Below are 12,894 nucleotides of genomic sequence, written 5' to 3' on the forward strand. Positions count from 1 at the left end.
AGGGTTATTAAAATGGTTTAAATGTTTTTGAACAATTTAGATATTATGCAAGTAAGTGCTGATCACACACAGTAGAATTTTATATGGTACATCAAGCTTTTAAATCACAAAAAAAAAAAAAAAAAATGCTTAACACAGCTAGTAAATTTGTTATGGCTTTTGCAGATAAAACAATCTGTAGCTTTTATTTACATTTTCACATTTTAAGTTTTGTTTATATTTACAAAAAAAGAAAATAATAATAAAAAGGCTGAATGCTCCATGTTCATTAAACAACATCATCAAAATATTGCAGTTGCAGAGAGGATCAAGCTGAGAAAAATGACAAGGTTGCCAGAAGTTAATGATTGAAAGTAACCTAAAATAACTTTAAAAAGTCGCTTTTTCACCTTTAAACTTTGCTTCGCCACTGAATCAGCATTTTTTGAAATGAAATTAAGTGCAATTGTTTGAAATCTAAACTACTTCTTTCCATACCAAGGTACAGGGGTACAAGGTTGTAATTGCCAACCAACAAATCAAAACAAATATTCCCTTTCACAAGGTATTACAGTAAGCGACACTTGATTGAATCACAATTAATGTTATCATTCACTACATGTTATCAGAATCATGACGTCCCAAAACACTTATATATGATCATGTGTTAAAAAAAAAGTTGAATATTGTAATCAGTGCCTTTGTTTATTATCACTTTTTCATAAACTTTACATTTTTTCCCCTTTTTGGCTCCTCAACCAACAGAAAAACAAAGGCAAATCCTAACAAGTAGTTTACGGGAAAACAAGTTCCTTTCTTATCAGTAAAACAGAAAATTTTTTCTCCCTACTTAAGTAGGTGTCCAAAAAAAAAACAACTTTCAAAAGTTTAAAGTCTCACACTCTAAAAAGTTTCCTGTGGTGGACATAAAACCACTGGTAAAATTTTATAACTCTACAAAAATATTTAGAGGTCCCCTAAGAGCGTTGAATTTTGCCGAAATGTCCCAAAGTTAGCAAAATTTCGCTAAAACAAGGGTTTATGTCTACTAGCGTCCCTTACATCATTTTAAAATTTAACCATTTATAAATACACTATTAACTTAGTTGCAATCAATTTATAAAAAACAAAGAGGCACCAACTATTTTAACTGCAACCATATCACTGCAAATTAATATAAAGCCATTTTTTTCTCTTTAGATCCTATGCTCATGACATCAACTGCTGGTTATAAAAAAAAGGATACTACATAACTCTGATTGAAATTTCTGATAATATCTATCAGTACAATGAAAAATAATTATGTATGGCTTATTTAATTCTTAAATTACGAAAAAAAAATGTTTAGTAGGTTTGATAACTTATAGAACAGTAATGAGCACTGTAAAAACGATTCAGAAAAATTCCTGGAAAATAATACGCAGCTGATATGCCTAATTTCAGCCAGTAACATATCTTGCAACAACCAGGAACGTTTTCCGCTAAAAGTCGGTAATCTTTTTGATATTTATCTTGAAACTTTCTAAAATATTGGAAAATCACCTCTGTTAAAGCCAGACGTGCCTCGAGAACCTTCTAGACAAATTAAGTAGGTTTAATGTAACTACTTAGAACTTTCCTAATTTACCAAGAAAGCTCTTGAAGCATCTGAGCAACCATGGTCGAAGCTATGCGATAATTGCAACCAAGAAACAAGCATATTCCTTGCCTGCAATTCTTGCAGCTATCCAGTGACTTATTTGCTCTCATAAGGAGCTTAGTCAATCTGGATGGGCCGTGATCAAGCCATAGCCGATACACTTAATAAAAGCACTCAATCAATCTTTAAACTGGTAGCAAAAAATATTTTTCACACTAGTGAAAAGTCTGCATTTGTGCATTTTTTAGCAATTAAGGAAACTTTTGCTAAGATACTTAATTTTATGGAGAAATAGATGAAAACCTTTGAAATCCGGAAACATTTCACGGAAATAACCAGTAACGTTTCGGATTTTCTTTACAATGAGTAAGGGGGTAGATAGCTTTCAGAGGACCATTGATCTTCAATGGAGACTAATTGACTAGGACCAGCCTAGCTGGGCCCAGAACCTGTTGCTAGTCGTCATATTTGTATTTGAATATCCAAATAAGAAAATTAAAGGAACATGTCTACCATCAGGAAGAGATATAATTAATGCAAAACTTCATTTATTTTCATTTTATCAAGAAGCGCACAATCAAAGACAGTGCTTCATATGATCAAATTTTGCCATTTTGGGAAAAATCCAGACTGTCAAGAAGGCAAAAACAACATGTATCAAGAGAGGTCAAGGATTTATACAAAAAGCAGGCTAACTTAATGAAGCATTGAACCAGAAACAATCCAAGAGGTCAGGTGAATCAAAAGCCTGGATCCATTGTTTGATGTAAACCATGCCAACTCAAAACAATTCGTAAAAAATTATGAGAATAGGCAGTTTTTCAAATTGCAACTAGATTCAAGGAATGGGTTTATTGATGCTTTAGATAAATGATTAACTATCCGTGAAAACAGAACAATAAGGAAAACTTGCTAAGCAATTGACAGTCTCATCCATATCAGTTCATGTGCCAGCTCTTTCATCAGAAGCATCCTTTTGAAATGATTACAGAGAACTTTTGAATCTTTGTCTAATTGTTGGAATAAATGTTAAAACTTCCATTCAAAAACCAGGTGCTCTTCTTACGGCATGTTGGATGAGCAGAGTAACTTATTATTAAAAAATGATTTTTCTTTAAAAATTGGATATCCAAATGCAAATGTGACGATCAGCAACAGGCTCTGGGCCCAGCTAGGGTGACATTAGTCAGTTTATTAGTAACCAATGAAGATCTATGACCCTCTGAAAGCTATCTACCCCCTTACTCATTACTGCCTTTCCCGCTAAACTGTTCCATGTGCCCACAACCCAACTAAAATGAAATTTTTTTCCTAATTTCCAGCTTAAATAAGCCATACATAATCATTTTTCCTAGTACTGATATAGATTATCAGAAATTTTAATCAGAGTTATGTATTCTTTTTTTATATAACCAGGCAGTTGATGTCACCAGCATAGAATCCAGAGGAAAAAATGGCTCTATTAGTTTACAGTGATATGGTTGCAGTTAAAATAGTTGCCTTTTTTTTAATATATAAATTGATTGCAACTAAGTTATTAGTGTATTTATAAATGGTTATACAGTCAATCCTCGTTTATAGCGGTTAATTCGTTCCAGACTTTACCGCGATAACTGAATTTCCGCGAAGTAGGATTCTGTATTTATAAACCGTATATTTTCCTAATTGGAGCGCATAAAACTTACTTAGGACAATTTAAATAAGTTTTTAACATTGGTAGAGCCCCCTAGACATGAAACGTAGCCACCATTACATTTGCATTATTTATAAAATTGCACAAAATGTGAGAAAACAAGATATGTTAGATGTAATAGGTATCACGTTGTTGATTATTGGGAAATAAACTACACACACAATACAGTTCGTACACACTACTACTAATCTGTAAAAATAGCTCAACTTGTTCGATGATGAATAAATTGCCAGTTAATGACCGTATGTGCCCCCGTTCTTCCTCTACAATTATCCTCATTTAAGGAATTACGTATACAACTTAAAAATCTAATACATTCTTGAACACCAATTACAATTACAGATGTAATAATACAATGATTTATACTTTTCAGTTAGGGATTAATGATTAAAGTGAGATAGCGATACCCAACTCTTTCCTCGACGATTTTATACCTCCACTCCCTCAACTAGTACAGCTACAGCCCTCAGAAGAACTTGTCTTACTTAAAAGACATACTTTGTTATTCTTATGTAGGAAACAGTTTACACGAGCGCATAAAAAAAGTTAATTACTATATTTGAAAAAAAAAAAACAGAAAAAACCGCGATGTTGTGAAGCCGCGAAAATCGAAGTGCGAAGCAGCGAGGGACGACTGTATTTTAAAATGATGTAGGTGTATTTATAAATGGTTACATTTAAAAAGGATGTAGGGGCGCTAGTGGATGTAAACCCTTGTTTTAGTGAAATTTCGGCAAAATTCCATGCTCTTGGGGGACCTCTAAATATTTTTATAGAGTTATAAAATTTTCCCAATGGTTTTTTGTCCACCATAGGAAACTTTTTAGACTTTCAACTTTTGAAAGTGTTTTTTTTTGTGACACCTTACTACTCAGTTACATCAAAAACTTAACTCTAAACGGTCAAACATTTTAAAGCACACTGATTTAACTGATAAGGGAAAAACTGACATTTAAAAACGCTTCGAAAGTTTAACCGTGATGAGTCACAGAAATGCTGCAGAACAACTAAACATTTTTCAGCCATTACTTTGCAAGTTTCTAAAGATCCTGACGAGATTGAAAACCAAATGAAGCTAAATGAAAATTCAAACAACAAGCAAAACCGTGCTGGAAAAGGTGGTGAAGGAGAATCTGCTTTGAAATTGGTTTGCGAATGTCAGGGAATAGGATACACGAGTAAACGGTCCGTTAATGTGACAAAAAGCAGAAAATCTTGCTTTTAAAATGAGCAAAAAAGACTTTGTAGTATCGGACATATGGTTTAATCGATGGAAAAAGGAACTATTCCATTCTGCTAATTTAGTAATCTATAATTTAAAACTGCTTTCAGTCGAGTCATTGTAATTTAATTTGCAGTTGTAAAAAACAATGCTTTCTAATTGAAAAAATCATTTTTGTCCAGCATTCTATTCAGTTATTGTTATCAAACCCAATGTGTTCCAAAGTGATCCCATTAAGCGGGCCTACTGTATTATTTACAAATACAAATACAAATGTGACGACCAGCAACAGGCACTGGGCCCAGCTAGGCTGGTCCTAGTCAATTAATTAGTCCCCAATGAAGATCAATAGCCCTCTTAAAGCTATCCACTCCCTTGCTCATTACCGCCTCTTCCGGTAAGCTATTCCAAGTGCCCACGACCCTGCTAAAGTAGTAGTTTTTCCTGATTTCCAAGTTAGCCTGAGATTTAAATAGCTTAAAACAATGACCCCTTGTCCTGCTTTCCCCGCAAAAATTTAATCCGTTTACATCTTTCATTTTGATAAATTTAAATAACTGAATCATGTCCCCTCTGACTCTCCTTTGCTCCAGGCTATACATGTTAAGCCTATTAAGTCTGGTATCATAATCTAAATCTGAGAGTCCCCTTACTAATTTAGTTACCCTTCTTTGAACCCTTTCCAATACAAAAATATCTTTCTTCAGATAAGGCGACCAAAACTGAACAGCATACTCCAAATGAGGTCTTACTAAACTCCTATATAAAGGCAGAAGAACTTTCTTAGATTTGTTTGAAATAGATCTATTGATGAACCCAAGCATTTTGTTGGCTTTGTTACTAGCAATACTGCACTGTTGACTAAACTTGAAGTCCTGATTTATAAAGACACCCAGAAGAAATATGCATTAATGATAGATGCATATTTCTTGTGCCATCAAAAAAGGGTGATGGCACAATAAATACTGTGATACTTTTTTTTGGCAATAAATAAGTCCATGTTAGCCGATTAGGGGACTTTTGCGTAATTTGGCACCCTAAACGCGTTTCAAATTGGAAAATTTCGGCCAATGATACTTGAGGCTGAAGGTTTATTTATTTATTTACTTTTTTTATATCAGTCATATTTTTTACATTTTAATCGCTTTTAGGCTGAAATAGTAGCAGCTTTTACAAAATAGTCGTTTTTGTCTTAATTTTGTCTTCATTAATTAACAAAAATAGTCCTCATAGTCAGCAACTTTTTCAAAGAGTCATCAGTGGTAGCCCTGCAGACTGCATCAATCGTCAGTAATGGTTCATTTTGGCTCACGCCAAAGTTTTTTTTTTTTTCTATAACCGCGCCAAGTGTTTAAAAATGATATTGCAATTAATATTTTATTTTACATAGAAAATCAGGCAATTTTGGTATTTCGTAGTTGACTTACAATTTTTGAACTTTACTGTAGAAACTACGGATAATCAACAGTATTCGGCATCTCTGACTTTTCCGTGTTATTTAGAACATTTTAAAATATTTTTTAAATTTTATATGTGTTCCCACCTGTGAGAATCATTTTAATATGAGGTGTGGCCCTAGTGTAAAAGCAGATGGGCACCACTGTTTTATACTATAGCTCTTGTTAAGTGCATTTTAATTCTGTATGCATCAATTATGAAATTCAAAGTGTACGCAATGCTTTAAAACTAGCTGAAATTTGCTGTGAATGTGCTATCACTAGGACATGAATACAATGCATTTTTTAAACCATGAATGAAACTTACTTTCAAATCCAGCATTGTTAAGGAAATAAGCAACACTCATTACAAGCAACTTTCTGTGAGAATCCTTTTTTAACTTGATATTTTTTGTAGCTTCCAAGGAATTTTCTGGTTTCATTGGGGTATAATTTTCACCAACGGCGACTGAAAAGGCATGTGGAATAATAGATGGGTTTTCTGAATAGAGTTCGATTATTTTATCGTTCAACTTTCTGGTCAGATGGAAGTTTTTAGGAAATGGAGGAAAATCAATCTGCATCGGAAACTGAGATGAGCCAGATAAGTTCCCTGCTTTTGCCTTTAAAAATACATAAGATAGACATCATAACTTTTGAATTATTTCAGGAACCATAATATGAAATAATATATTATTGATTAATCACACAGGTGAGTTTTTTTATATACACACATTTTTTATATATACACACAAAAGTCTTAGTGCATAATTCTAAGCAAATCAAAAATACAGAAATCAAAAAATGATAACACTGCTTGTTTTACTTCTAGTATCAAATAAAGAAAACAATAAACTAAAAATACAAAAGGAAAAAAAAGGGGGGGGGGGGAGGGAAGCTGTTTTACTACTACACTTTTTCCTTTGGGGTTATGTGAAATCCAATGTACATCAAGGGAAGATTGGTAGCATTCAACAATTAACGCAACAAATCTATATATATATATATATATATATATATATATATATATATATATATATATATATAAATGGATGTATGTTTGTGGGTATATGTTCCTTATACAAATCCAGTTTTTGTCGGATTTTTTCCAAATTTGGCACAGAGGTTAATTGTTGATCAGAAATTCATATACTGGGTTGGAGTTTTAAAAGGATCCAAAGAGGCCTTCAGTTGAACATCGCTGAAAAACCCCACCAATCAGGTTGGTACTTTCTTGCTGCTTAGCCGCAAAACGTATTCTTCTGCGTTGAACTGCTTTGCCAATAGAGATATTGTGGCAAATGTTGCCCTTAAATAAAAGTCTTTAGGAGACGAGTAGCACAGAGAATAACAGAAGAGAATTTTTGCGCTTTTCAACGTCGTTTACATCACGCCTTTAGGGGTTGCTCTCAAAAGTGCTGGAAGTAAAAGGAATCTTCAACCGTTTGCAATTCATCGTACAATTAAAAGCTAAAAATTGTACAAAACTGCCGTAAGACCATACAATCGTACAAAACGTCTGAAAATCTTATAATGTACGGCTAAATCGTACAAGTTGGCAGCTATGCGCCATGCAACAAGGCATCAACCAACTATTTTTACTCAGTAACCACGCTGCCCATGGTTTGAAACAAAAACCATCAATAGGCATGCTGTGTGCACACTCGAAATCCCTTCAATCACCGAGAGTCAAACTTCATCCTTCCTCTCATACTAGCGTGCGTGCGTGCGAATCTTTTCCTTCGGAGTAGCTAGATGATCGAAGGAAAAAACAAATTTCAGTGACTGCTATGTGAAATTAGTCCGAGTTTTCTGTTGGGTCCTTTTTTCTTTTGGGATTTTTGTGAAAAGTCCGTTTTTGGGGTGCGAATTTTGTGAAGGGTTCGTTTTTAGGGGACAGAATTTTGTGAAGGTTCCGTAAACGGACCTAATTTAGGTCCGTTTACAGACCTAGCCTAGATTGATCCGTGCTAGTAGCCATTTAATGCCTAGATTGACCCGTGCTAATCAAGCTTCTTGAGGCGAAATTAAAATGGAAATTTAAATTAAAATTTGAATGATAAATTTCCCTTTTTATTGTTCAAGAAAAGGTGCACATCCTTATATGGTTGAATTTCACAATCACTAAGAACTTTCCACATTATTCAAAATTTTCAAGATGGAGTGAGCCCCAGAATTACTTTGGATTTTCAAGACTCCATTTTAACACCATGTTGCTCTCCGAATCCCATCGGATTTTTGAAACCAATGATTAATTTCTTCAAAATTTTGAAACACTCTGACACCCTCTGGATGATTTTAAGATACATTTCCAACAGAAAATGTAGATAATTTGCATTGAAGAAAATTAAGACTTGGGGAAATATATAATTGTCTAAAATTCATTATTATTTAGTTGATAAGTTACTTTCTCACTAAACTAGTAGAGACCAATTTAGCAATTTATAACTTATATTTAAAAACTTTAGACCTTCTGGAACACCAATATTTTACTTTGGTGGAGTAATTGATAAAGGTAGAAAATTAGGAAAAGTTTTTTGCAAATTAATATAATGTATATAAACACACACACAGAGAGAGATAGGAATTACTAAATTTTCTGAATTTATCCTGAAAGTTTCAAACTATTGTGACTATTAATGAAACTACTGATTAAATTTTTAAATGTATCTTAAAATTAATTGAATGGGTCCAATGGAAAGAAGGGCATATATTACAAACTGTTTTTTTTTTTTTAAATTTAACATATGCCTTTCTTCTAGAGAGACCCCTATATATATCCCATACATATGTGTGTGTGAGTGACTTACTTCTTTAATAAGAACAGAACACTCGTCCACTTTAAGCTTTATTTCTCCAGCTAACCTATTTAACTCTATAGTATGTTCTGTAATAGGATCTTGAGGCACTAAATAATCTCTCGCTCTAAAAAAAGTAAAAAGTACTGATTGTGTTTTCATTTTCATAATCACTTCATTTACATACATAAAACTGGTACAAAAATCTAAAGAAATAAAAAGTATTGGGGAGGGGGGGGGTTAAAAATTCAATTTTGTAAAGAGATTATTTTATGATATAAGAATTAGAGCTCAAAATTCAAAATTTTATTTTGTAAATAATACCAAAACAGAAAGTGCTAAAAATTGAAATGTGCATTACTGAGCAATGGCAGTTAAATCATTGGATGACTCAAAGCAAATGGTGAAAGGCTCAACACATTTTCAAGAGGGAATCATTTTCTTTCTTCAAAATGTTGTGAGAGCAGAGCCTATTTCACTGGTGTGGGGATAGCCCAAAATAGCTTCATATTTTATAAGGTGTTTAACAACCTTTAGGGAAAGTAAATATCTCACAGAACATTACACCTGAACAATCCCTGAAGGACTGCCACCGAAAATGGCAAAATATTCTGCTCTTCGTGTCAGGCCCAGCTCCAGGGCTACTGGCAGTCCAGGTAAGTGGAACTTTTCTGTTTTTAAGTTTAAAAAAAAAAATCAGACATAGATCTGAGAACATACAATAGGGTGTAGACTACAAAAGCCTACACTAAGAAAACCCCTGGCCCCTCAAAAATCAAGGAAAAATATTTAAATAAAACTTATCATTCGGTTGGCATTTGTGCACAGATAATTTCTAAGCTTTTAGCTCCAAAAAAAAAACTTTTTTGCAGCCCGCTATAGTTTTAGGCTCTCCAAATTAGGATAGGGCAGAAGGGCTCGTCTGTGCCCTGGGCGGTACTTTTCTACGGGCGGCAAATTGAACCTTTTGATGTGGAAAAAATAAACGCATTTTCCAAATAAGGAAATTATGGTTTTAATCTGTTCCTGCAGGCAAAAAGGAAATCTCTTCAAAATCTAAGGCTTTTGTATCACTACCAGATTTAAATCACTCAAATTTCAAATGGTGTTTGTGGTTTTTTACAAATACCAGCCATTTTAAAATAGCAAGCACAATATTAAGGAATAAATAAACAAAAAATTAAAGCCAAATGAATCTTAAGGGTCAACACAATGCAAAAATAATAATTAAAAAAAAAAGACATATGATAATTTTAGTCATGAATTTATTCGAAAATATTTGAGTGTACGATGACTTTTGTGGCTTATTTCTCTGTCTCTTCGTTTTTTGACCCATTTCAAAAAGAAAATCCATCAATATTTTGAAAAATCTACAGGATTTTATTTAGAATAACATAGGAATGATGTGAAAAAAAATTGGACTTCATATTCGAATTCAATTTCGCGTTATTTTGGTTTTAAAAAAAAGTTTTAAAGTGTACAAACACTTTTGGGAGCCACTGTATATGAAAATAACATTTCATCAGCCAAAATATTTAAATATTTGCAAGATGCAAAAAGATTGAAATTTCAAACAGGAGAAGCAATTTTCCCCAAAGTCTGAAGAAGTTCAACGTTGGCATGTTTTGCATAAAATAAATTTATTGATTTTTTGCTAAAATTAAAAATAAAATATGCTAATCTGAGGTAGCATATGCGAAAATAACTTTTGATTAGCCAAAATATCTAAATATTTGCAGGATGCAAAAAAAAATTGAAATTCCAATTTGAAAAAAAAAATTTGAACCAGAGAAATTTTCGGCGAAATCCGGGAAAGTTCAATGTTGTTATGGTTTCCAAAATAACTACTCTTTTAGACATCGAAATTGAACAAAAAATAAACTAATCTGAGGTACCATATGTCAAAATAGCTTCCGATACTAAAAAACTTCAAAATATTTACAAGATACAAAAGGATTGAAAACGGAAGCGATTTCTCGCGATGTTGCAAATTGGACGCATCTTCAGAAAATGGAATTAGTAAAATACTTTTTAAAAATTTTTAAGCACAATCCGATGATTTTTGAAAGAATTTAAGCACTAAGAAACTTTTTCAAGGTTTTCAAGTAATTGAAAATGAATTTTTTTTTCAAGCACTTTTCAAGGTTTTTCAAGGGAGTACGAACCCTGATTAAGGAAACTGTTTCTAGAAAATATGTTGTTACCAATTTCATAATTTGATATTAGGAAGCATGGCTAAATCTAAATTAATGCTGCTACGTGATCAACTGATTGTGTTGATATCAAAAGTGTAATAGTAGTTTGATTAATGTTGAGTGTTGTTTATTACTTGTTGCATGGGTGGAGTGAATTTAAATTTAGATTGTTTACCTTGAAATTAAAAAAAAATAATCAAGTTGATTATTTTCTAAAACCACCTATTTCAACTTTGATGCTTGAAGAGAAGCTCGAAATAAAGATACTGCAAAAGGATTATATTTTGTTGTTCAGTATTCTGTATAAATATTATTGTGACAACTTAACACAGCGAGCCCACTCGCTAAATTAAGGCACGAGCCTCCAGATTGTATGGCAAACAGGTAGGCATAGGGGTTAAGTAAGTGTTGAATCCCGTACAGAAAAGTTGCACATTAAAACCCAGCTCTAGTCAGCAGATGTACAACAAGCAACAGTATCTATGTCAAATGATTATGCAGCATAATAGAACTGAAAATAAAAGAAATTCTATCTTTTTTTCTAAAACACTCATAAAGACAGGTTTAAAATAATGATGATGTTTTCAAATGGTATTGGCTCAAATCAACTCGGATGCAACTGAATTGAAATTTTGAAAATTGTGAGGCAAAATAACATGCTTACAAGTTCTCAACTGAAAGCAAAACATAATGATCAAGAATTATGGTAAATACAAATTTAACAATGTCTAAATGGTAGAATTACATAGTAAACAAAAACTAGAAAGTTTGTAGAAGTGAATGAAATTTGATTTTAAAATACGTAAAAATCTGGGCCGATTCTTAAAAATGGAAAAAAAAAACAGTTCTTGGCGCAAGTTTGCTCGATTTGGCATAAAAATGAAAATTTAAACCGAATTTTGAGGGAAATTATTTGTGCCAAAACAATATTTCCTGTACTTCGTACAAGGAAGTAAAAAGATAAGAGCCTGTGACGACTAACTTTTATATCCTAATTTTGAACCATGAATAGAAGGTAGCTTAAAGCTGGCCTTCAAATGCAAAATGCTTTTTGAATCATTGCAACAATCATCAATTCTCGCACAGTCTCTTTAATTATTTTGTGATAAATTCATTTCTTATTTTATTGTTTCAAAGGTACTTTTTGATTTTTTTTTTTCGAGTTTTAAAATTGAATAGTTATTTAAAAAAATTTACATTTACCTAATAAAAGACTTTGCATGTAAATGGAAACAGTAGTTTTCAAACAAAGTTGAAGGGTTCAATTTTGTTCAAATTCAGAGTGTGGAATGGTAACTAACACGACACTTTGCGATAACCTTTATAACTGGAGAAAAAAGGAACGGGAAAAATCATACACACTTTTTTTTTTTTTGGAAGAGGAAGAAGGACTTAAAACAATACTACCCGAGAAAACAATATTGTCTCCGATCTACCAAAGAAGTTCCGTTGGGAGAATACTTCTTAACAATGCTCTGGAGAAAAAGGGGAAACGGACAGGCCCTGGGACAAATGTCTTGAGTTAGTGATTGGTCCGCTTCGGGTCAATCTTTTTTGAAGGGACAGTTAAGAATGTTAGGCTACAGATTTCAGGGAAAAAATGCAACAAAGTTAATTAAAAAATTAATAAAATTAATTTCCAAAACCCGCCCCCCCCCCATCCCACACATACTTCTTTTTCATTTTAAGTATACATGCACAAAAAAAAAAAAAAATTGAAAATAAATAAAAAGTTATAAATTATAGACTGAAAAAAGTGAGGGGGGGGACGGGCCCCCTTTTACGAGCCGCCACTGCTTCAAGACAAGCAAAGTTTTACTTATATGCAGTGACCGCCACTTATATGAATCAAGTTTGTTTTAAATAGTATAGATTTTTTTTTTTAATGTGGAACATGCTATAATTTAAGAATATTCAAATGTAGTCAAGCAA

At 32.8% G+C, this 12,894-nt stretch overlaps 1 protein-coding gene across 3 annotated transcripts in view; it reads right to left on the minus strand.

Annotated features, from left to right (window-relative positions):
* Window positions 1–12,894, minus strand: part of LOC129231545 (uncharacterized) — a 40,747-nt gene that overhangs the window by 10,525 nt on the left and 17,328 nt on the right. For all 3 annotated transcript variants that reach the window (XM_054865892.1, XM_054865893.1, XM_054865891.1), the window contains 2 exons: window positions 8,780–8,894; window positions 6,298–6,592 (listed from right to left, as the gene is read on the minus strand). In XM_054865892.1, coding sequence (XP_054721867.1) covers window positions 6,298–6,592; window positions 8,780–8,894 — 410 coding nt within the window. The remainder of the gene's footprint in view (window positions 1–6,297; window positions 6,593–8,779; window positions 8,895–12,894) is intronic.

Source organism: Uloborus diversus, chromosome 10, assembly GCF_026930045.1.
Source record: "Uloborus diversus isolate 005 chromosome 10, Udiv.v.3.1, whole genome shotgun sequence".
In the NCBI taxonomy this organism is placed as follows: domain Eukaryota; kingdom Metazoa; phylum Arthropoda; class Arachnida; order Araneae; family Uloboridae; genus Uloborus; species Uloborus diversus.